This window comes from Cyprinodon tularosa, unplaced genomic scaffold (assembly GCF_016077235.1).
Source record: "Cyprinodon tularosa strain WSP-4 unplaced genomic scaffold, ASM1607723v1 ctg37, whole genome shotgun sequence".
NCBI classification, from domain to species: Eukaryota; Metazoa; Chordata; class Actinopteri; order Cyprinodontiformes; family Cyprinodontidae; genus Cyprinodon; species Cyprinodon tularosa.
In genome coordinates this window covers 804,099-829,264 of record NW_024039085.1, presented here as the reverse complement: position 1 = coordinate 829,264, position 25,166 = coordinate 804,099, and the positions used below count along the sequence as shown (strand labels likewise).

General features: G+C 38.9%; 1 protein-coding gene across 4 annotated transcripts in view; it reads left to right on the top strand.

Annotated features, from left to right (window-relative positions):
- The first annotated feature begins 2,355 nt into the window (after positions 1-2,355).
- Positions 2,356-25,166, top strand: part of slit1a (slit homolog 1a (Drosophila)) — a 113,426-nt gene continuing 90,615 nt past the window's right edge. For all 4 annotated transcript variants that reach the window (XM_038296482.1, XM_038296480.1, XM_038296481.1 and 1 more), the window contains exons 1-3: positions 2,356-2,976; positions 22,669-22,740; positions 24,796-24,867. In XM_038296482.1, the coding sequence (XP_038152410.1) occupies positions 2,768-2,976; positions 22,669-22,740; positions 24,796-24,867 (353 nt within the window). In that variant the 5' untranslated portion in view covers positions 2,356-2,767. The remainder of the gene's footprint in view (positions 2,977-22,668; positions 22,741-24,795; positions 24,868-25,166) is intronic.

Sequence of the window (25,166 nt, the reverse complement as noted above, 5' to 3'; positions counted from 1 at the left end):
TGTAATTGCTGCATTGTTGTCCCACTGCTTTAGGAGCTGAGGAGTCATTCTTATATACTTGTGTGCATTCCTATCAACTGTGTGAGAGCAGAGGGATGTTACTACCCCCCCATTACCACTAAACACCACTGTCGCCTCTTTAATTAGCTATTCATAAAGGGAAGATCTATACCCAAGTGACATTTTTACAAGGACAAATGGAACTTTTTTTCCTGTATTATGTGATTTTTCTTTTCTTTTATAAATATGCATGCTGTTGGTCAAATTTAGTAAAGAAGAATTTACTTTCTTCTGAATTTTTCTCTCATCTTTACACTTCTTTTGAAATAAAAAGATCCATATAAAATATCTGAAATGCAGCCAGAAGCCAACAGTCTTAAGCTTAACCCAACTGAAGATGGTTGGAGTGCCGTGCGGGCAATTTGCCAAACTGTACATGCATAATTGAATTACATTAGACGTCCTACATAAACAGACCTTCTTGATTAAAACTAAATTGCACGCTAAATGGCACTAAACAGCTTACATGGTTGTCATTCCATTGTGGCGTGATGCTTTGCATGCAAACTCCCTTTCAAGTCCTGATCAGAGGTTGTTTTGCCCTGAGAAATTCTCACAATATGTTCTCTGTTTAATGTGTTACAGTTTGTTTTTACCATTTATTTTACTTGTGCAGAATCATGAACCAAATGCCCTGAATTTTTGAAATCCTGAAGTACTGATTTGTAGTTTCCTGAAGTGCAAATTTAAGTGTGGAAAAAATTTATTTTTCTCCCCCCCGACAGGTATAGCTACACTTTAACCCTAATATACATGCTCCTTTCACTAAATGTATTTTGCAGAAATCGGGAGCTCACACAATCCTTCACATGCATAGTTTTCCTCAGCAGAACTCTGTCCAGCTCTCTTGGTTTTTGAGTCCACTTTTGGGAATCTAAGATTCTTTCTCTGTAAGAGGTTGTGTTCCAGTTGGAATAACACATCAAGACAACAGCAGATATGAATTTGGTGGAGCTGGTTGACTTTTTTTTTTATGTGAATGTGCTAAGCTATTCTGCCTGACTGCGAAGTATTATAAATTTGTTAATTTTTTTTATAGCTTTGTGAGATTCTTTATTTCTGAGATTCTGTGGCAGTCTCTGAATCTGCTGCTGCCCAAGGAATGACCTAAAAGTATTCATACCTACCCTTTTCCACAGGTCATAGTTGGATTGGCAGGCAGGAATCTGTGAACATCAGCTTATAATTTTTGACAGTTTTTATCTCAGTATTTAGGTCTGGATTTTGATTTCACCATTACAACAAATGAACATGCTTTTGGATCTTCAAATTTGGTCTTTGAGAGAGGCACCATCCTGAAACTTTTAGGTGCCTCAATGCTCCAAAGAGCCTAAATCAAATGACCAAATTACTTTCTCAGCATTTCATCATATTCTGCAGAGGGCTATTAATGAACCATTTATCTGATTCAGTTGTATAAGAAGAGGGATCTTAAAAGTGGCAGGACTGGAGTCGGAGACCACTGATCTAAACCACCACATTGTAGTCTTGTGCCTTTTGCAGCAGTCCTTCAGGTTGTCATGTATTTTACACATCATCTCATTATCTCCAGCCAGCTTCTCTGTTCCATGCTGCCAAACACTGGCTTTAAGTTCTCCACCTCTAGCCTCTATGTTCCTTGTTCTTCATGATGCTTTTTGTTCATCAGGGTTATCTGGTGGACTCTATTTAATCCCTTTCACTGAATTTTAATTAGGGTTATTAGGGCAAATGCAGAGAGCACCTCTCCAATATTAAAAGTCAGAAAAACACTCTAACAATTTAACAATCGAAGATAATCTTACTTTCCACTAAAATCACAGTAAAGGATACACAAGTCTGTGTTTATGATGAAACAAAATATGCAGAAGTACAATTGATTACTTTTCCAAGATATCGTACTTGATAATGTTTTCAGTCTTATTTCCCATCACTGGACTAGGGTGTAAATTCTTCTCATCCCCTGTGGATTCTCACACGTGGCCTCTCCCTCCGGGCAGAAGCTCTGTAGTGTCATGCAGGTTAGTCTGTCTCTCTCCCTCTCTGTGGGGTTCGCCTGGAGGCAAACCTGAGTGAAAAGAATGAGTTGGATAAGTGTGCGAGAAGCGGCTGAAAAGAGGAAGATATTGGGAGTAGATTTGATTGTGAGGAGAGTCAAAGGAATGAAAGGGGGATCTTAGGAATGAGTGTGAGTTCAGGCAGGGTTGTGTTGGAGGGGGTGTTGTATGGGGAGGGAGAGGAGTGAGGGTGAACAGGAGGGGTAGGGGTGGAGTCGGGGGGATCTGCTATTTGTAGATCCTTGTGATGGATGACTAGTGTGTGTGTGTGTAAAGGGGAGAGAGAGACTGGCTTTTTTGCTTTCTGCTCTTTCCCTATTCCCTCTCTCTTCAGACAAGCAGAGCAGAGCAGGACTGAGTGAGAGGAGGACAGACGTTTGCAGACCAGAGCACACCAACTCCACAAAGACGAGACAGGAGTGGAGTTTTCAAGAAGGAGGGAAGAAAGAGAACATCTTATTTTTTACATGGAAAAACTGTAGTGCATATCAAGGTTACATCACTAGAACTATAGGATTTGTGTGGAAGATCTTTTTTTTTTTCTACTTTCCAAGTAGATAAAATTATTCCATCAGACTTGTGAGGTGTTGCAGGACTTGAGGAAGGCAAAAAGAAGGAGGAAAATAAATAAAGGACAAAATCAAGTAAGAAAAAAAAAGGAACAAGAGGCTATGAGAATGCTGGCTGTAGGTAGCAGTTTTGGATCAAGCATGGGTGGGCTGGCTGGGCACTGGATGTGGCTGCTGATGCTCTCTGCCCTGATGTTGGGCAATGCAATCGCCTGCCCAGCGCTTTGTACCTGCAGCGGCACCACAGTGGACTGCCATGGACTGGGTCTCAAAACTATGCCAAGGAGTATCCCCCGCAACACTGAGAGACTGTGAGTGCCATCTCTTCTTCCTCACCTTCTTATCTGTGTATCCATGACAGAGAAACCACCAGTCTGAGTATTATCTTCCCATTGTTTCAGCTAAGGCTGTGTTATTGTAGTGCACATGGGTTTCTTTAGATGGAAACAGAACAATAGCCCTGCCTGTGTAAGCTGTGCGTGAGTGAATGTGTGAATGTGCCAATCAGGCAGCCAGTCACTCACTGGCATTCCAGTCAGGTATAAATAGACATTAGGGACTGGAATAAGCAGGAGCAGAAGTGTTCATTTCTTTTGTATTCATTTAATTTCTTTTGTGCATGTGTCGATCATTTATTCATTTATTTGTTTGTTTAAACTTTTTTCATCTAGTTTTTCCTTTTTGCATTTCTATTCAGAAATTCAGCTTAGTTTTTGCTCCTCTTCTTAACTGCTTCAGTGTCAAGTTTAACGACTGAAGTTCCCTGAAATGTTCTGTGATATTTAAAGAAATGTCTCACCAGTCCTGTTGGCTTTGCTCCTTTGGTCTTTATCTACCTTTTCTCCTTTCACTTTTATTCTGTCTTCTCCTCCTGCCTCTTCCCCTGTCATGCATCTGAACACTTTCTCCCTAAATCGTTAAATCGTGCAGAAAATTAAGCAAATCTGCTGCTTAAGTGAGTCCTGCGAGAGGATCACCTAAAGCTGTCTTGTAAAGACGTCAGTCAGACGCCGGCCCCGCAGAGGGGTGTTTCTCCATCTTCTCTGACATGCCTCTGAAATATTCATCTGTGAAATCAAAGGTAGCACAAGTGAGGGGAAATAAATTGTTCTGTTCAGCTTTAAGAATATCAGGCGTGAATAAAACATGTGGTGGGAACAGAGCAGAGAAAGCCTGTGTCAGAAGCATAAGTGATGGCATGATGGGAGCTGGCTGCATATTTCATGCTTTCCACATTTAATTTCTAAGAAAACCAATGTTTCTTTTATTTTTTTTACTGCTGTGCGGGTGGCATACATGTAAAACATAATTTTAATAGTGAACATTGGAAATATTCCTCACACCTTCACTGAAAAAGCATTTCCGTGTAAAAGTTGCAGGTGCTTTTGTTACTCATTTTAAACATCTCTTTTGAATCATGTTTGACACTCAGGACGTTGCATTTTAAGCATGTTCTGCATAACAGTTATCTAATATATTCATGGGTCACTGCTTTTCTTCTCTTCACTGGTGAGTTTTCTTAACGCAGAGGTTTTCTGCTGGGTAGTTCTGCTCAACAATAGAAACTGGTCTCTCTGCGAGCCTTTGTGTCGGGTGATTAATCAAGAGAAGTGAGCGAATCAACACACCATGGTTGGCCACACATGATGCTCTCATGCACAGTTCTGAATTTTTGGTTGCTTATTTTGGAGAACATGTGATTAAGTGAGCAATACTTTGTGACCAACGCTCAGAGATGAGCATTATGGAGAATTTCAAAAGGATTCACTTGGCTTAAACTTTTTTTTTCTCATTTTGACCATTGTTATAGATCCATACATGTTTGGGAAATAAAGAAAAAACAGAAAATGTGGCAACATCTTTCTGAATTCAGCCCTGATTCAGTCTGACTAATTACCTCCAAAATGAGTAGAAATACTTATGTTGTATGTCGCCTAATGTATGTGTAATTGCAACTCACTGCAACGGCTTCAAGTGAGTGTCAGAGAGAGGTAGTGGACGAACAGCACCCTCAGGACCTTAGAGCACACCAGCCTGCTCAGAGACACAGTTGTAGGGGGGAGTTTGAAGGAAGGTTTGCTTTAAATCAAAACCTTCAGCTCTGAGCATCTCACAGAACACCCTCTCTATACAGTCTATGAGGGAGAGGATTACTCGAAGTGGCAGCCAAGAGGCTTAGAGTAACTTTGGAGGAGCTGCAGAGGTTCACAGCTTATGTGAGAGATTCTGTCAAAAGACCAATGTCCTCAAAACTGGCCTCAATTAAAGAAGCCTGATTATGGTTAATGAGAAGATGATGCAGCTATAAAAAGAGGGGGGCATGAGGGGGGGAAGCTCAAACCGCTGAAGATCTTGGCTGCAGATTCACCTTTCAGCAGAAAACAAAACCACACTCAATAAAAACCATGATTAATTTCCAAGTATCCTCTTCTACATGCCCATACTGCCTAAAATCCTTAAAATCCACATTGATTTTTGTTGTTGTAATCTCATAAAACAAAAGTTTAATATATTTTTAGGGCATTATAAAAGGGATGTAGTTAAAAAAAAAGTGTTTACCTTTATTTAATCACCAAGTCCTATTGAAATTTAACCTGTTTAGATTATCACAGATAAAAATTTTGGAAACATACCAAATTAAGAAAGCTGAAAATTTTAAGAAATTGAGTTTGTTTTACTAGTCTGTTTTCTTCCTTACTAAGAGTGTGAATGTTTGTTTTTAGAGAAGAAGAGAGGAGAAGCCTATTTTTTTGTTGCTGTTGGGTTTTTTTTTTTCTAAACCTGACATGTGTGTCCCTGTATACTCCACAGTATGTATAGAGATTGTGGAGACAGACAGCAAAATTCCATTTGCACTTGTCACTGTGGGTTTGGATCAGGCCTGACCCCTGTGCTCCACAGGCCAGGGACTGTTATGAGACTGAGAGCTCCAGGTGTTAAATTCACTGTCTCCTGAATATAGGCCTATGGCTCCTTTGTCTCCTTTCCCTTCACTTTGCATCGTCTTGTCTTTTCCCTTTGCCTTTCTCTGCATCATTTTCAATTAACCTTTGAGATGATTAATGCTGGCAAATATCACGTTAATTTGATAATCACACTTAAGTCCGACTCAAACAAAAGAAAATCTGTAATGCTGATTAAAGCGACTCGCTCTGAGCTCTTTGTTCAACAGATATCAAATTAACAGTCCAGCTGCTCAGCTTAAATGCTTGTCTCATCTGTTAATGAGTTGCGTCTTTGTGAATGTAGATGCTTTCATGTAATTGTGAGAAATAAACCCATTATAGCAGGCCAGAAAATACCTTGTTCTGAGATCAGACGGCGTCTTGGAGTTCTTCCAGAAAAGAGATGGAGACTGCGCACCATATGCATGGTATGCTCTGTTGTTTATTCATAAACTTAAGCATGTGTCTCCATATGTGCCTGTGTGTCGCAAACTAGTAATTCTAGATCATAACACATGGGGTTTAGTACTGGTTGAGGGGCTCAGTGGCTCTGATAGCTTTTAGGGCTTGAGGGTGGGGGTGTTTGTGCCAAATTCTGCCTGCAGTGTTGTTGGCAGAAGCACATAGTCCATAGAACTGACAGTTGACCGGGCATCTGATCCATAATTTACTGTGACGTAGCTGAGCAACGCCTGCCTATTGTACCTGCCAGCTCTGGCAGGAGAAAACAAAGTTTGGTGAGAGAAAGAAAAAATTAGGTAATACCTAATATAGCAAAACAAACCTGATGAACTAAACAGAGGAGTAACGATTTTTGTAACTCACCCAAAAGGCTTTTAAGGACTATGGTATATGATGGAGGGCAGGAAGGGTCCTGCTATCAGGATAACTAAAACTAATTCACCCCTACTTTTTTTTTATTGCTGATAATCTTTTAAGGAGGAGGAATGCCTGAGAAAGTTTAATAGTGGACCGTTATACAATTCCAGGCCTCAGACTGAATCAGTTCAGTTGATTGGCTCTCCAGGTAATCTTTATACTCATCTGTTCAATTCTAAATTGGCTGACCTCTAATGCCCACTAACTTCTTTATAATCTGCCTTTTCTATTAGCATTTCCACCTTGCATGCCTGTAAAAATGCAGCGCCCATATTCAGGTAGCAATTCCAGGTCACAGTTCATCCTCTGCAACTCTGCAGTTTTTATTTTTGATCTGACCTATGAGCACTTAGTCACCTTTTTACACTTAACATTACATGACCAGCTGAAGTGTTGCTTGTCTAAGCAGAGCGATGGCTGACCGCTAAGCATCAAAGCCAGCTGGTGTGTGTCCAGACACACTCTGGCCTGCTCTCCAGATGAGGACAGCTTCTCTATGGATGTGTTTGATGACACCCAGGAGACTTCAGGAATGACCTTATCAACAGAGTTTGCAAGTGTTGCCAAAAACCACCTTTCAAGTCCAGGATATAAATTATTTTTATATAAATCTGCTGGATTGGCATGCATATATACAGAATGATGTATGTGCCTGCGCACGTTGGGGAGCACATGTGTGACTGCTTTGCTTTGCCTCAGAGTGCATGTATGTCAGCAGACCATAAAAAGGGATTTTTGGAGAATCCACCTCGATTGCTTTAGACTCACATTGGTTGCAACCCTACTGAGTTGATGGGTATAAGTTCAAGTGTGAAGGATATGTGGGAACATGTCTGCATTTACGTATGCATAGGTAAACAGGTGGATAAAGAATAGATTGAGATGTTGTTATAATTATATTTGAGACACGTCATTTTAATCCTAGGCAGCAGAAAAGTTTGATCTGTTTGTTATATTTACTGTAAATCAGCCGCATACGTAGACAATGACAAACCCAGGACTGGGAAAAGAGGCGTGGCCCACACAAACAGCATAGAGGAGAAAATGTGTAAAATCCACAATAAATTGAATAGCTTATACACTAATACACAAATACAGCTCTGAGGTCGGCAATTTCTTTTGCTGTTAGCAAAAGGAAGTGAGTCCATAAAACCATTGTGAGTCCTGGAGAAAAACCGCTCTGCATGAGTCCTACGTTGGGTTGCATGATTAAACCTAGCGGTTTATAGCCGTTTAAGAAGTTTGTACTGTCCACACAGAAAACCTCATGAGGGGTGGCTTTGAAATTTTTCTCTCTTGGAGCAGGTTTCAGATGTTGTCAGTTTCATTGCAGCTTCTTGTGGACAGAACCCCCTATCCCACTGAGGAATTTGTTAGTTTAATCCAAATCCTGGCTTTCCTCTGTGGACGGGGGCCTGATGGGACACCGGCCCTCAAAGAATGGATTTGACACCAGTGTTCCAGAGAATATAGATCTGTAATTCAGATGGGAGATTTGTCAATATTTCTGAATCTGGCTAACTTTATGACAGAGTTTGAGGATTAAAAATTATAAAATATAGAACTATTGGCTATATTCCATAAAGCATTTGTGTTGTCTTCTAAAAGTCTTTCTCTCTCTCCCAAAGCCTGAGTTAGCTTTATACTTCCCTTGATGTCTTTTCTAATATACAGTTATCTATACAGTAGTTTTTGAGGTAGTTAACATTTCATCCTGCTCCAAAGCTGGTAACTTTTACTATGCAGAGTTTACTGTTTAGAAAAAAAGGAAGGTTTTTGATTTTCAGATCCACTGGTCAGTGGCGGAGCTGATGAACCCGAATTCCTGTCACCATGTTTCGAAGCACATCTCTAATTTATAATGCAATTAGTTAGCAGAGTTTCATTTTTAAAAGACTGAAACCTAAAAAGCAACACTTTTTGGCTTATTATGATCAGAATCCTTTTGACTAAAGATATCAAAAGCATCTCTAAACAAATGATGATAACCATCCATACGTGTTTCAATTTCAATCATAAAATAATTATCTTTCTTTAATGTTATTTAAATTAGATTATTTTATATGCTGATCTTCTTCTACCAGCAGTTGGGCTGTTCTCTGTACAGCACAGGTGGAATGTTGCTCTTAGTGGGCTCTGTGGGGGGTGAAACCCATACGATCTCTATTCAAAGGAACCGGCATAAGACTCTGGCTCAGACCCAGCATAAATCAAATTACCAGTTGTCAATGAAGATTTGTGAGGCTAACGTTTTCTCAGTTCTCTGCTTGCTTTATATGAAACGTAACAGATGTGGCAGAGCACATATGTTTTATCCACATGATTCTCTTTCGCAGTCAAAGTACACATTCATATAGCCTTAATGCCTTGATACAGAATGAAAAGCCACAATAGAACCTTGAAGTCCACGGCTCAACAAACTACAAATACGCTGTAAACCATGAAAGGACCTTCAGTCCTGGCCTCTGCTACAGTTTCTTGTATGCGTGTGTTCTCCCCCCCTCCTTCTGCAGCAGCTTGTATAGGAACAGATGTTTAATTGATTCCCTTTAACCTAAGAACTTGATTACCATGCCTCTGTTGCACCAGACTTTTTCCTCGATCCAGTTGTTTTTGCCATTCCTATTTCTTGTTGATTATTTTTGCACCAAGAATTTTAAAACATTTTTTAAATATGCGCACTTTCCCCACTCAACAGTTATACAGGGAGCAGGCCTGCAATGGACAGAGAAGACCCCACAGTTTGTGGGCTGTGAGAAAGAACAGTAGGGTGTTTCTGTCTGTGAGCAATCTAGTGGATGTTTAACTTTCCTATCAGAAATCTTGCTCCTGAGGCCTGACTGAGCAAAATGAAAACTGTAAATAGCCCTTGAGGAGCCCAGGAGCGAGGAAAACACACTCAGTCACTGCACACACAAGAGTACTTATATAATTATTGACACACACACTAAAAATGTACAGTTGACGGCATTAACTGCTTGTCTAGAAAACCACATCTCAATAGAAAGAGATGTTTTTGCTCCAGCTGAGCAGAAATATGACCCCTTAGTGCGAATAGAAGCGTTCCAAGAAGGTTAAACAGTGTAGTTTTCTTTCTTTCTTTCTTTCTTTCTTTCTTTCTTTCTTTCTTTCTTTCTTTCTTTCTTTCTTTCTTTCTTTCTTTCTTTCTTTCTTTCTTTCTTTCTTTCTTTCTTTCTTTCTTTCTTTCTTTCTTTCTTTCTTTCTTTCTTTCTTTCTTTCTTTCTTTCTTTCTTTCTTTCTTTCTTTCTTTCTTTCTTTCTTTCTTTCTCAGTAGTGTAAAGCTGTAAAAGGAAATCTAGAAACTCATTCTAGAAACGTACCTAGACCTCAAATGTGCCAGTCTAACACATGAATTCACTTTGTTAAATGGCCACAGTGGTATTTGTCAACCACAGCAAAGCGTCAGCAATTTTACACTAATGTAAATGTTGAACACTGACTACTTTACATTGTTTTAAATTTTTATATCCTCAGATATTTCCTGTTAAAATATGTAGAAAAAAAGTACCAAATTAAGATTTGAGATGCATGCCAAGCATTTGAGATAATTTTTTATTTATATATATATATACAGTATATATATATATATATATATATATATATATATATATATATATATATATATATATATATATATATATATATATATATATATATATATATATATATATATATAATTTTGAAATTCATGTGCCTTTTTCTTTCTATTTGTTCGTATAAGTCTATCACATTAGACCTTAATTAGATACCCTTACGTTTTTGGTTGTAATGGACCAAAATTAAAAAAATGTTCCAGAGTTTAGAACGCACTATATTGTAATATCAAATGGAGCTGAGTGATTCCACAACATGTCTGCTCAGCTGGTATGTAGGGCACTGTCTCCACCTGCTCTTGAGAGACCTCATCCCTCTGCTGACATTTCCCCGACAGTCTGTCAGCTTTTTGCAGCTCTACTTGGTTACTCGCAACACTCTAACACACGGCTACACACCATCACTCCCAGACAGCTAGCAACCCTGTCAGAGTTGCTCTGGCTTCTTTCTGTTTCTCAGCGACTATATCACTTCCCTGCTCTCTGCCCACCTGTGTGTTCATGGTTATCACCTCCATATGCTGTCCAATCTGCGGGAGGATTTTTTTTTCTTGATTGCAGCTTCACACTCTGTTCATTGATTGGAGGGGAATGGTTACTGCTCTGCTGCTCAAACAGCGGTATAACTCTGTAGTTGTGATTAATGGGCATCCTTGTTTTAGGTTGTATAGCCTTGGGGTTCTAGTTATCAGATTGTTTCCACAGTATGGAGTTTGGACAGCACCATGCCACCATTCCTCAGTCAGCAGGTTTCTGTATACCCTGCTAGGCTAAAGCTGTTCTGGACAAATGTTCTTGTGGTGTTCATAGCAGAATGAGCATTTAGAAAAAAAAAATCTAAGCACCTGGTTATAGCACTTAGATGTAATGTGAGAGAATCTTTAGAATCTGAAAAAGTAATAATGTTTTGTGGTCTTATTTTTAATCTGAAACACCCATACCTACGTACTTTCACAAGAAACAAATGTATAAAATCACAAATAATAATTTGACCTTCATATTACAGGAAGTCCTAAGTAAAAAAAGTCTTTCAGATTTTTTTTAATGCTGAAATCAGTCTTTCTTCTTTCAGATACATCCAGAAGTGTTCTGCCATTTATCTCATGAATTGAATTCACCACTTGGAAGATTACAAAGCATCACATGACATCAACATCTGGGCATCTACGTTTTACAATTTCAAAATGCTTTTAAAATTATCAAATAAAAATATGTACTAAACCTATAAAAAAGAATTGTATTTTGTTATTCTAACTAATCAGGATATGTTTAAGTTGGGAAAAAAAAGAAAGTAGCATGTCTTTAAATTAATTAGCCCTCATCTAAGAAGCATTCATACAGACAAATTGGTTCTTAAATCATTCGAACGAGTCATGTCGCAATCACCATTCTCAGATACATAGAAATGTTATGAATGCTCCAGACGAGTCTTACACAATTAGTTCGCTGTTATTCAAACCTAGTTTTTCACTAAATGACTACATTTGTTTTACTTAAAAGCAATTGTCCATCTTGTTTTTTCACATCATTATATATTATGCAACTTTGCAATTATAAATTACATTTTTATTTGCTGATGACAGACCACACCTGCAGCTAGTATGTTGGTATGCAGGGGACACTGGTTTAATCTGCCCTCATTTTGTCTAAAGAAAGAACAGAATGAGAGGGCTGGAGTGTTATGAAGGAATGGCAGATGCAATCAGGCTGTAACACATCTGCACCCGTGTTTAGGCAGTCCTACTGTGTGGGCATTCCCTAGAAATACAGAAGTAAGATGATGGATGTGACGTCACAATTGCGCTATTGCGCATACCCAAACAGAGCTATATTAGCTCGCCATTGAATTGCTGCCCAGCAAAATATGATAAGCCTAAATTATAACCTTTATTTTTGAAGTCATTTGAATAGTTCAGGTCCCGTATCTGTCCATCCGTCCGTTCCCAAAGCTCACAACATATTCTCATTATCAGTTCGTACGAAATCGTACGAAAAGTTATGCACACTATTTCGTATGTTTTGGACGTTTTTCCTCAAAAAACCACATCAGTGCGCATGCGCTGGCAGACAGAAAAAAAAAAAGCAGATCCGCGGACGGATGTAAAAATGGGAAAAACAGTGCAATCATCACTTATTCATGTCTCTAACTACATTGCTTGCTGTTTTATATCTTAGGGATAGGGTTAGGGTCAGGGTCAGGGTCAGGGTTAGGGCTAATAGTAATTTATATTCTATATTCGTAAATGGTGCGTCAGATGCGCATGCGCATACGACGAAAAAAACGTCCAAAACGTACGAAATTACGGTGCATAACTTTTCGTACCATTTCATACGAACTCATAATGAGAATACACTGAAGCTCATGACCATAGATGAGGATAGGAACGTAGATCGATCGGTTAATCAAGAGCTTTGCCTTTTGGATCAGCTCTCTCTTCACCACAAGGGACCAGTACAGCACTTGCTTCACAGCAGACGCCGCACCAATCCACCTATCATTCTCCCGCTCCATCTTCCCCTGATTCAAACTACTCCACTAAGGGCAGTACATCCTCCTCAACCCAGAGAAGGCAGTCTATCGTTTTCTGGCTAAAGACCATGGATTTAGAGGCACTGATCCTCATCCCAGTCGCTTCATACTCTGATGCGAACCGAGTTGTAGATTACGCCCTGATGGAGCCAATAGAACCACGTCATCAGTGAATAGCAGAGAAGCAATCATAAGGCCACAAAACGGATCCCCTCAACACCTTGGCTGCACCTAGAAATTCTGTCCATGAAAGTTATGTACAGAATCGGTGTCAAAGGGCAACCTTGGCAGGGTCCAACTCTCACAAAAAACAAGTCCAACTTAGTGTGGACAATGTGGACCAGGCTCTGACACCGTCATACAGAGGCCTAACAGCCCTTATTAAAGGGCCCGGTTGTCCATACTCCTGGAGTACCTCCCACAGGACCCTCCGAGGGACTGTTAGTTCCATTTCAATGAATAAACAACTGTGGGAATCCCCCTTATGTGGCATAATGCAAATTTACATTTCTTGGAAACACAAGCTCACTTACACTCAGGTATACTTCATCAGGTTTGAGAGGATCATTTACGATCCTTTACTAAAGAAACATTTGTTGAATCTGATGAGGCTTGCTCGTGAGGTGGGAGGAGAAGAGAAATTTACGACTAGAATACAAAAATGATTTTCATTAGTCACCAAACATTGTTCGACTACAACTAAAAGCAGTCCCAGTAGCTACTACCAGCGTTAGAAGTGTTGATGGGGAAAAATAGCTTTGACTATCTTTTACATAGGCTCACATGCAAAACGTGAAATGTCAAATAGGAAAAGAAAATAACAAAAAACATCTCAAACAAAGCATACAAATTTAAGAATGTTAAATCTTCTGCAATTTATTTCTGCATTTTTGATATAAGGACACCGAATGCACCAGTGTTTCAACAAAGTTTTATTTTAGTCACCCTCATTTGGATGCATCTAGCTGCCTCATAACGGTTAACATAAAATTTGCTTAATGAGAGAAACAATATGTGGAATTTCATTAGTACATGGAAAAACATTGATATTGTAGGTTTTAAAGATTTAGTAATATGCCTCTTAATTAGTGTGCTAATTAACTGCATGCTAATCATCATTAATTGAGCACAGCTGTCTGCTGAGTTACAACAAGATAAGATGCTGAGGTGTGTTCAAAGGCCCGTTTAAAAATTGGGTCTTGTGTATTTTTTTATAATCTTGAGCTAAATTAAATCACTTTCTCAACATATAGATGATTAGCTTATTCTATTTACTTCAGCCTTCTTTACACCAGTCTTTCCTTTTGTGTAGCTGAATTCCAAGCAGGCCCATAACCAGACTCTGCAAAGGTCTACTAGCAGCTGGCACAAATAAACCTAATGAGTTTTTCAGTACTGTAGCAGCTTTCAGAGCTCCCTTTGAATTATAGAGATCTATAGTCATGGAGCAAAGCTGCCCTGTGTCCACCCGGGGGGAAGTTGCACCAGGAAATATTCACCAGCATCAATCAGCTTGGCATGGCAGATGAAGAGGGATTAGGATAGTGATGTCATAAATCCAATTCCTCTCCAGGAAGTGTGTCAGTAGTGGGAACTCTTTGGGCCAGAGGCTTCCAAAGGATGGAATGGATTTGAGTAAACCAGTTGGAGGTGGAAATCCTTTGCTGTAGGAATTTGGAATGATAGTTAATAGTTTTCAGGCTTTAAAGTAATGCTGTGGTATTTTAATCCTAAATCTGTCCATAGTTAGTATAAAAAAACACGTGTCTACAAAATAAGTTGACATGTCTTTACTGTGATGCCAAAAGTTATTGCTTGGCTCTTTTTGATTCTGGTAGAAACAGCAGTGACCGATTCTGTTGCTAATAAATAGCAAATTCATCCTTTTATTCATTGTTTGAATTTGCCATACTTTGCTTCTGTTTAGTTGCAGAATGAAAGTAGAGCCGATTACTGCTGAAGTGAACTGTCTGTATGCATGCCTGAAGTTGTTAATATTTAAACATGTTCAATTTATGGTGAAGGTTAAAGGAATGGAATAAATTTTTAAATGAAATTTTGAGTAAAGGTAGGCAATTCATGAGGATTAGATCATTTTAGTAGGATTTAAGAAAAGTAGTTGGTATCTGAACTGGAAAATATCAGCTTGTCCCAGAGGGCCCAATATTGAAGTAACTCTATTTATGAAAGCTTTAAACCGTTGTTACTTTTGCATTTGCCAGTGTGATCAAAGTAAAAATTTGACATAAAGAGTAAAACATTGTAAGAAAAAAAAAAAAAAAAAAAAAAAAAAAAAAAAATATATATATATATATATATATATATATATATATATATATATATATATATATATATATATATATATATATATATATAATTGTTTGAGTCTTTTAAACAGTTCATTTCTAAAGAGCAATTTTTTTTTTATTTGTTATGGAGGATATGAGGATATCAACTTAGTTGCAGCAAAGACTAATCTCAGTTTGAAAGCAGATTTCTTCCATTTAAAAAGCTCAAAACACAAAAATGATTAACGGTAGGCTACTGCTTTGTAATGACAACTGGCCAATGCACTGATTTCAAGAGGGAACCGATTTTAATAAAATTACCTCTATGCCACACTCAATATATGCATAAAGAAACTACAAATGTCTGAAAATTAATGTTGGAGGAGATGCACCATTATGATTGTCTTAAACACAGAATTTGGATGGGACATGTAAAGTCCTATGGAACCACTTTCTCTGCAACCTGTGGATGCATCCCTGCTCCAACACATCTAAATCAAATGAAGGATTAATATAAAGGGCTTTGCAAAAACCTGCTGACATGAAAGGACACGATTCAGCAGTTGCGGCTGCCGGAGTTTTCTCCAGGGGTGCTATAAATTAAAAAAAGACATATACCAAAAACCAATCAAAGATACACTAAGTTATCACACAAGTATATTCATATGAATGCCGACAACAAAAAATATGATAGAAACACTTTATAAAAACAAAACATAATTTCATGTCCAGATTTAGATTTTGTACATAAATCTTGCCCTTCTGAGGCTTCGCAAAACTGTGTTTGCATGGTCCAATATTGTGTCACAAACCTAAAAAAATTATGTACCAGGTTAATAACGGATAAGCTATTTATTATTTATTTTCTGAGAATATGTTTATTTAAGAGCAACTATGCAAATTAACAAACTCCTGGAAAAAGTACACTATAGTATATTATTTTCCATGTGAATGTCAGATTATTTATGCTTCTTTGCCTTTTCTAAAAAGTGCTTTAAATAAGTTTTACCTATTTTATATCCATGCTGGGTCAGATCCTGACGTTTGAAAAGGAGGCAGGGAGCCAAGGTAGCAGAATAAAGCATTAGCCTCGCTGCATGCAGTTAGCCAAGCCAATTTTGATGTTCGACCGATCAGGGCCAAACGATTTAAACTCCAGCTTCTCTTTGCTTCCCTTCCACGGCTCGTCTGTCAATCAGCCGCACTATAACTGTGACAACAGTTCCTGTCACCTCAGGGCATAGTTTTGTTGCGCCCAGATCTCTCCTTTACATTTGAATTGCAGAGGAGCTACTGTGCATGTACGACTTTTATCGAGAGTCAGTGAGCAAACATTTTTGTGGAAATATGTCACCAATCCAATGAAAAAACGAAACAGCTTTACTCGTCATTAAAGATAAAATATCTATCTTACACATCTAAAAAAAAAATATATATATATATTTTAAGATATTTTTATTCTATACTAAAATTTTATTTTATGTTTTTTTATGTCTTAATCAAGGTCATTAGGCTGGTAGGCCAACGCCCTAGCACCCTCTATTGACAATCCGCCGCTGCATTTCAGCCTTTAGATTTAGGTGTGTTGAATTTCAACTGACAGGACACAAATGAACAAACACCTGGAAAAAGTACACTATAGCATATTATTTTCCATGTGAATCTCAGATTGTTTATGCTTCTTTGCCTTCTCTAAAAAGTGCTTTAAATCAGTCTTACTTATCTTTATCCACTGTCCTCAAACCAGCAACCTTTGGGTTTTCGATTTGAGCTACCACTTGTTTGTCTAAAAAACTTGTGATCAGATGACCTAATGAGGTGATTTTTTTTTTTTTTTTTTTGCTTCTGTCAGGCTGCCCCAGGGCAGCTGTGGCTACAATTTAGATTACCACATGACTGGGTGAATGACTGAATGTAGTGTAAAGAGCTTTGTGGTCCTCAGATTTGATAAAGTGCACCTTACAATTGACATATATATAAAGAAAAAACAATCTGTAAAACTGCTGGTGATGTAATGGTTTTAAAGCCTCTTTACTCTGAGTCAAACACACAAATGTTTTATGTGTTGCATTCTCAGAACATGTCTCAGACTGGAAGATCCCCAGTGGCACAACACCTCTTTCCTCTCTGCCTAGTGTAAATAATCATCAGCGTATGAGTAGATAACCATCAGTGCAAGTGTGACCACAGTTTGAAGGTTCATAAAATAGCGCTTACAAAAAATGCTGATACCTTTTGAGTTGGCATGCAGGGATGTCCGAGTTAAGACCCTCAGGGGCCCAATATCCTGCAGATTACTTATATGTCTCCGGTCTAACACACTTGAATCAAATTGTTTGATTGCCTTCTGAGTTTAACTCAAGTTCTCCAGAGTCCTGCAAAACATTTAGATATTTTATTAAGGTTCGAGGAAAGAGAAATGATTTATAAGATTCAGGACACATACCTTGAGGACTGGGCCCTGACATCCTTACACCAAAGTCTGCTAGGCTTTTGGTCCTTCTCAAATTATCTGTTGGCTTCACCCTCCATACACCAAAAAAACCCCAGAAATCAGAATTTGTAATGAATATACATGGCATTAAGCATCATTTAGCCTTCTCTTGTCATTTAACCAAAAATTCAAAATTCAATAAAAAAAAATCCTTGACTGTCATTCTTGTATCAAATGACGCATCTTTCCCTTTAGAAGAAATGTGATCATGTACACTTTGTAGTTCCACAACCTTATTCTAACTGGTTCGACCTTTCGATTGCTAAAGTAATCTGACCATTTTCTAAACCCAAAAGCCTTCCTGGACATACTTACAGAACATTCTGTTTTCAGTACAGGCATGTTATTTATTTACTTACCAGATTGTATCAACACAACACAGGCAAAACAGCTTTTTAAGTCTGTTGTGGAGTATTGCACAAAAAGCCCAATTGCTCAAAGTAGAGAGTGTTTTAGTTGTTTATGTCTGAGTCATTTTTCCCACATATGCAATACTTCCTCCTCTTGCTTTTCCCTTCCTCATTCTCTAGCCTTTCTGTCTAAATGTCCTCCGGGTCTCGTCAAAAATGACCACCCTGAAGATAAGACACTGAAAATCACAAAGATTGTGTATCTGTGTGTCTATATCTGCGTAAGCACCTGTAATGAGCACCACATGTGTGTTAAAGCCCAGGCTAATGAAGCCCAGTCCATTATTTATTTTCCTGTGGCTATGTTACTCTCCCTATCAATGCACCTGTGTGCTTTTATATATATTATGTATTATATGTACTTATATGTATGTATGTATATGTGTACATGTATATGTATATATAATATACATATGTGTGTGTGTGTGTGTGTGTATATATATATATACATATATAAAAACATACATACATATATATACATACATACATACATATATATATATATATATGTATAAATATACACACACGTGCTTACGTGCACATATATGCACCATCTGTCAGTAAGTAATGACCTTTTTTTTGTGCTGCATAGTGCTACAGTCCCTTGAGTGGTCATTAGACGAGAAAGTGACTGAAGGAAAGAGACCTGTGCTTCAGAGTAGATTTTGAAGCCAGATTTGCTTTTAGAGAGTTTGTTTGGGGAGGCTTAGGAAAGGGTGGAGACAAATACTTTAAAATTGTGTGTAAGTGAGAATGTCTGTATTTTTCACATAAATTACATTAGGGTTTTCCTGCCTTTATTTGTGTCTTTATAGAAAATATAATCTGCTGCTAAGGATTGTGTGTAACCACAAATAAAGAAAATTCAGCATGAAACTGACAAAAGTTAAGCACCATTTTTTCTTGGTGCCTAACTTTTTGTCAGTTGATGCACATGAAATACTTTCTAGAATGAATGATATTAAAATGAAAATCAAAAGTCGATTTAAAGTCCCTTTTTATCCTTTGCTGTGATGGTTAGTGCTCAGCAGGGAGGTTGCTCAGTTATATCCACAGCACTTAGCTTTCTGGCCTTGCAGCCCAATTCAAATCCCCTGTGCTGGCTCTTGCTAATCTCCTGTAATTGTAGACGGACCTGGTGGATAGAAAGACGTGTGTATTGGGGGTTGCTGGTGTGTGTATGTGTGTTTTCAGACTGGTGCTACATAGAAAATAAAAGGCACCAAGGCAGTTTAAATGTGGCCGCTTTTTAACAGCACTGCTTAATGTTTCCCAGTAGAATTGGAATTGAGCTTGAACTTCCCTTTACATAACTTTACCTTCAGGAGTCAGCCCAGTAATGCACGGTGCATTTGACATCAAATCTTGTGAAAACATAAACTTTCTCAGTTTATATTTTAGCTTTAGTAAGAAACTGGAGCTTCAGTCTGTGACTTAGACTCTGGTCTTGCTTAAGCCACAAAAACAAAAACATTAGACTGTGCAAGCGGAAGAAGGGTGGGACTCAAGTGGCATAAGCAATCTTTATCTCATGTAGTAATTGGTAATGGTAAGCCAGTAAATATAGATTTTGACAGGAATTGTTTAATTTTTCCCCTCTGATTTACTCTAGACTATACAAATTATTGGTTCTTATGGTAATAATATCCACCATGCATTAAGTATGTGTTATTTGTAAACATTTAGTTAAACTCCTGCACAAGATCAGGCAACACAGGCTCACCCCCACACATAGCTTGGGCTCTGGACCCTAGCTTCTGGATTTGTTCTACTATTGAGTTGTTCTCAGGGAGAGGCAGAGGGTTGGAATGGATTTAGCTGCTTGTCTTCCCGCAGCTCCGTATTATTGTGTTGGAGTTCACCCCAGTGGAGGGGAGCATTGCGTCCCTCCTATCCATTTTGGGTAGGGTTGACTCTTGTCTTGCCCTAGGAACCAAGCAGTGATGGTGTACCAGGCCTTCTTAACATTCTTGGCAGGGGTGCAGGAAACCACCCCTCTGAGGATTTCATCATTCTACCCGGGGGCTTCAAGGCCCATGTGGGAAACAATAGTGACACCTGGAGGGGTATTGATTAAGAGAAACAGCCCCACAGCTCTAGTCCTAAGTGCTGCTTTGTAATTGGACTTCTATGCGTTCATGAATTGTCCATAATGTACACCGTTTCCAAGAATGAGTTATTCCATCAGTGCACTTGGCACTAGGACGCCCTAATCAGAGGTCAATGATCATCTTTGCATTCATATCTTCTGACCTTCTACAACATGTCTTAGACACTGGGGTGAAAAGAAGGGCGGAACTGCCAAGCTATCATCACCTGGTGGTGAGTTAGATGGGTTAGAAATTAAGAAAGTTGGACAGACTCAGACCCAAGCAAGTCTCTCTGGGAATGTCTGCATGGGCTGCTTACATTTACTAAGGACATTGGTGTGTCTGGAAAGGTGTGTAATATAATATAGTAGTATTATGATTAGTGTTGCGCCGATGCCATTTTTTGGCCCCAATACCGATACCCAATACCTGGCTGTGCAGTATCGGCCGATACCGATACCATAATAATGTAAAATAATTGCCATCATGGTTTTGTCGAGCTGCTGCCTACCTTTGTGAAGCAGGAAAAATCTAATACAAATTGAATCCAGTAGAACGCTTTATTGCCTACCAGGAGTGGGTGACAATAGTTGAATAAACTTATGGCTCTCAAAATGGTATCGGTGCCCTATTTGTTGGTACTCGCCGATACCGATACCACCATTTTAGGGCAGTATCGGGGCCCCGTCCGATACTGGTATCGGTATCGGTGCAACACTAATTATGATATATACTTTATGTTAAAGTTGGCTGTTTAAGTCTTCAACAGTTTCAAGTCTCATACATCAGAAACAGATTTTAGACTTGACTAGGATTATTAGCCTGATAAACCAAACTAAATGGGAGATGAAATGTGTACTTTAGTCTGGCGCCGATGAATTAGACATCGGAAGATTGTTGATGAGAACAACCCGTTGCTTTTCAAACCATGTCTGTGCCTATTGGCCAACACTGACACATGAATGCAACTGACTGTGACATAGGAAGCATGACAGGAAGCTGGTGGGGGAGTGCAAACAAACAGCATGTCGGTAAAACGGCGAATATGCCGAGAGAGGGCCGCTGCAGACGGGCTGTGGTTATCCCTGGCTGCCGTTAGCCTCGGAGGTCCGCTGGTTGCCACGGTCCTCTCAACTTTGGAAATTGTTTTTTAATTACGCATTAAATCGGTAAATGGACCATATAGTGAAGCTTTAAAGTATATTATTCTCGCCTTAAATTATCTTAAAACGTACTTTTATTGAACAACAGCAACATAAAGAGAACTTATAACTTTCAGTGGAGCGCTCCATTGAAAGCTGCTGCTGCCGCAGTGCATTCTACTGTTGTGCTTTCTCCAGCGTCGTGCAGCTTTATCATCACGCCCCCATAGATTCTACTTTTACTTGTCTTTTAACTGATCAAGATGTATATAGGACTTTTTGACCTCTCAAAATCCACCCGATCATCAGCAACCGTTTTTATAGCGTTTACAACAAATAACTCAGAATGCATGAAAATCACAATGGATAACTTTTTGCTAATAAGACTTGCTTCCTCAAAACATTTGCCCACAAAGTTTGGTATTTCTTTACATTGTCTTCTTACCTACAAAACAAAAGTGTCCGCATCTTTGTATGACTCGATTTGAGTCAAGGACAGCCGATGAAGTCTCACAAGCATTCCCTGCCTTTCAGCTAATGACGCACAGAGTAGGGCGATATTACGCCTCATAGAGTCCTGCTGTTATTGGTTAAGACCCCGTGGGCTTTTTCACTTTGTAGCCATTGAAGTAAGGTTTCTAACAAGGGTAGACATGGCTGGATTGCATAAAGCAGAGCCGTGTTACCGGCTTGCGTAAGAGTGAAATACACCACAGAGACTGGATCAATGCGCACAGTTCAAAAAACTCCTGCCCAGAAAATGCACTGGAGCTTAGTTTAGCTTAGTTTTTAATTGATTTTTTTAATGTAATTTTACATTTATAAATGATACATTTTGTTATATACACTGATTCCAATAAAAGTGGAAAAATACTTGCTTTATAAATGTTTTGTGGACATCAAAATGCTTCAATGTTATTCTGTAGGTCAAATAGTTGAGTAAAAGCATTTGGCACAATCTGGCACATTTGGAGAGGTTTGGAGACGCTGGTGACGCCAAAAGTTCAAAGCCCCACAGCTCTGGAACTGTTGTAGCTAGAGGTCAGAAATGTTCTGATTTGTGGTTGACATGTTTTAGAACAAATGTAATACAATGAGACATGATTATTCTTAAGTATGTCTTTATTACTGCTGTTCAAAAAAGCCTATTATTTTCAAGAATAAGAAAAACTACTTTGAGCCATGTTGGAACTCATGTAGCTTAAGCTGTGTTTTACTAACCCAATTTTCATTTATATTTCCAGAAACTAGAAGGTGTTAACTTTCAAATGATGTATCACACATGTACCTCAGTTATTTGCTTTTAAATTTGGGTATGCAAAATGTGCGAGGATTACTTCATTTGTAGCTTGAGTTGAACCTTACAATCAGAGACTTTTGAATTAATCCAGGTTGGATAAACTCATGAATCTGCACCAGCAATAGTGTGTGATGTTCTGAAGAGCTGAGTTTTCTAAGTGTTCATTTTTATGTTTTGGGATTTTCGTTAATTTACCAAAATTCAAAGATTAGTTCATAAAGCCATACCTTCTTTTAATCACCAGCCTTAACAAATACAGTAGGACAGCAAAGATGAATTATTAATCCATGTTTGCATGTCTATCTTTGCAGGGAGCTGAACGGAAACAACCTCACACGCATCACCAAGAGTGACTTTGCTGGCCTGAAGTACCTCAGAGTTCTGTAAGCAGTTACCTTTGTGTTCACGTGTAATGATGAGATGTGTGTTACTGTTTATTTATTCATGTCTACCTAAGCTGCATGTAACCCTGCAGCTTACAGTTCATCAAACTTTCTGCTCATATTAGCATAAACCCACTGAAGTAGCAATGCTTTTGTCAAGAGTCCCACTCAGAAATACATTACGCCACAGAATGACTCCAACAAGCAATTTATTGGAGATCTCTCTAACTTTATCATGCTTATTTTAACTACACTTATTGCACAGACATGCATACCGACTTGCCTTGACATCAACATAAGCGTCGCTCCTAAATAGGCTCTCAACTCAGTTAACACATTCAGGTGAAGCCATTGACTTTCTCTGTGGTATAATTACAAAGCACTTATGACTTCATGTAATAAAGTAGCTATAAAAGAGTCTCTATGACTACATGGTTTGCAGAAACTTGGTATTAACACCTTAGGTGTTAAAACCACTGTGTAAAGGGAAGCTTGGTGGACCTGAACATGTTTTAAAAGTAACATGAGCTGAATGATATTTCTGCTACTCTTCAACGCTTTATGGGTTTAAACCCTTGTCCCCATCCATCTCATCCTCCCATAAACTCCTACATTGTGCATCATCTCCTTCTTTTACGGCACCACCTTCAGCATCCACTGTGGGGGTTCAATGCCTTGACATCACACACTTGTCACCAGCAAATTTAGTAGTAGCTCTCTGCTAGAATACAAATTTCCCTAATCTCTGACTCTTTCACATTTACAACACATACATACATACAATACACAGTGAGCATGAACTGAACCAGTAGACCAGTGTTGTTTCTGTAGGGTGAAAGCAGAAGCCCCTTCAGTGTATTGATCTTGGATCCCACTGGGGCCACAGAACAAAACGGGATGAAAGAACAAAAAGCAGAGGTTTATCTTCACAGTCAGCTGCCATACACTTTGTTAGGTTAAAACCTAAAAGGCTAACTTATGTCCTCTCTTTTTACACGTTTGGCTGGTCTAAGTGAGCAAAATTTCTATGAAAGAAACAAGAACAATAAAAGCACAAAAAGTTGCCCTCAAGCTATCCTCTAAAAAGTTTTCTCATCACAAAAGCACTCCCTAGTTCTTTCCTGGTTCCATTTAAATTCATGAGAAAGAGATATAAAGGTGAAGTGCACTTTTCTTTCCATGTTTATGGAGTGTGAACAGTGATTAGCATTTATATTCGATTGGGAGGAAGCCTGGACTGCCGAGTTACAGTGCGCCGTGGGCTCACAGGAGACAGGAGAGGTTGCCCTCAACAGAACCATTGTATATGTAATGAAGGGAAGGTCTTGTTGCTGTTAAGTGTCCAGCTGGACAACTTTTTTTCCTTACTCGACAGTGTGTTATTGTAACACTTCAAACACTACAGTAAACAATCAGCTTGGGGGGTTGGAGTTTCCCCTCTCACTCCAAACAGACATGACATGCAAATAAGGTAGAAACTTTTACTATGCTTTAAAATCTGAGATCTTGCTCTGTCCTCTCATCCAGAGGCTCCATGGACAAAGAATTATATTACTCAGATCAAAAGCTACTACTGCTAAGTTGTGGGGATTATTTCTGCTTTTTATTCATCTGTTTTTGGTATATCAGCAACAGACTTGCAATGTCTAACACTCTGACACAGACACACACACATCATACTTACACATCATAACCGTGAAGCTCACCTAACACTTTCTGACCCCCTTGGCTGCCTTTTTTCGTCTTGTGTCCAGCCAAACTTCTGCACTCCTCTCATCCCCCACCCCCCCAGACCACACTAATGCCCAGACTCACACTTTGTGCGCCACCTTGGAAACTTTCCTGGCTGCTATCTGTAGCTCTGTCGCCAAGATTCCACACTGTGCCCTCTGTCCGCACCGCTGCCCTGAACGTTTGTGTGTCTCTGTCTGAAACGTAGAAAAAAGTGGGATATCCTACACTCACATGTATTCTCTTATAAGTCCCATTGACAAAATCCTAATCCCCTCTTTACTGTTTTAGCAATAAACTCATGTGTATGTCCTTCTCCTGCAGACAGCTGATGGAGAATCAGATTACAGTTATCGAGCGAGGGGCTTTTGATGACATGAAGGAGCTGGAGCGACTGTAAGTACAGCCTAAGTGTTTTATATTAAAGATTCAAAACAATACTTTACTAAATTCAAGATTGAAATGAAAAGTCAACCCTTCTTATGTGTATGTTATGATAATGACATTAACAGTACAAACCTGAGCCTTGTGTCAAGGTTGAGGCACTCCCATTTCAATCCATTGTGGTCGGGTGGTTCTGTAAAGGTACAGTGTGGGCTGGGAGTGTTTTTTTATTAGCTTTGCTTGACAGGAATGCCCTCAGTGGGATATGTGGGCTTAAAAGGCCTACCGCACTGCAATCTTGGCTCATCTGG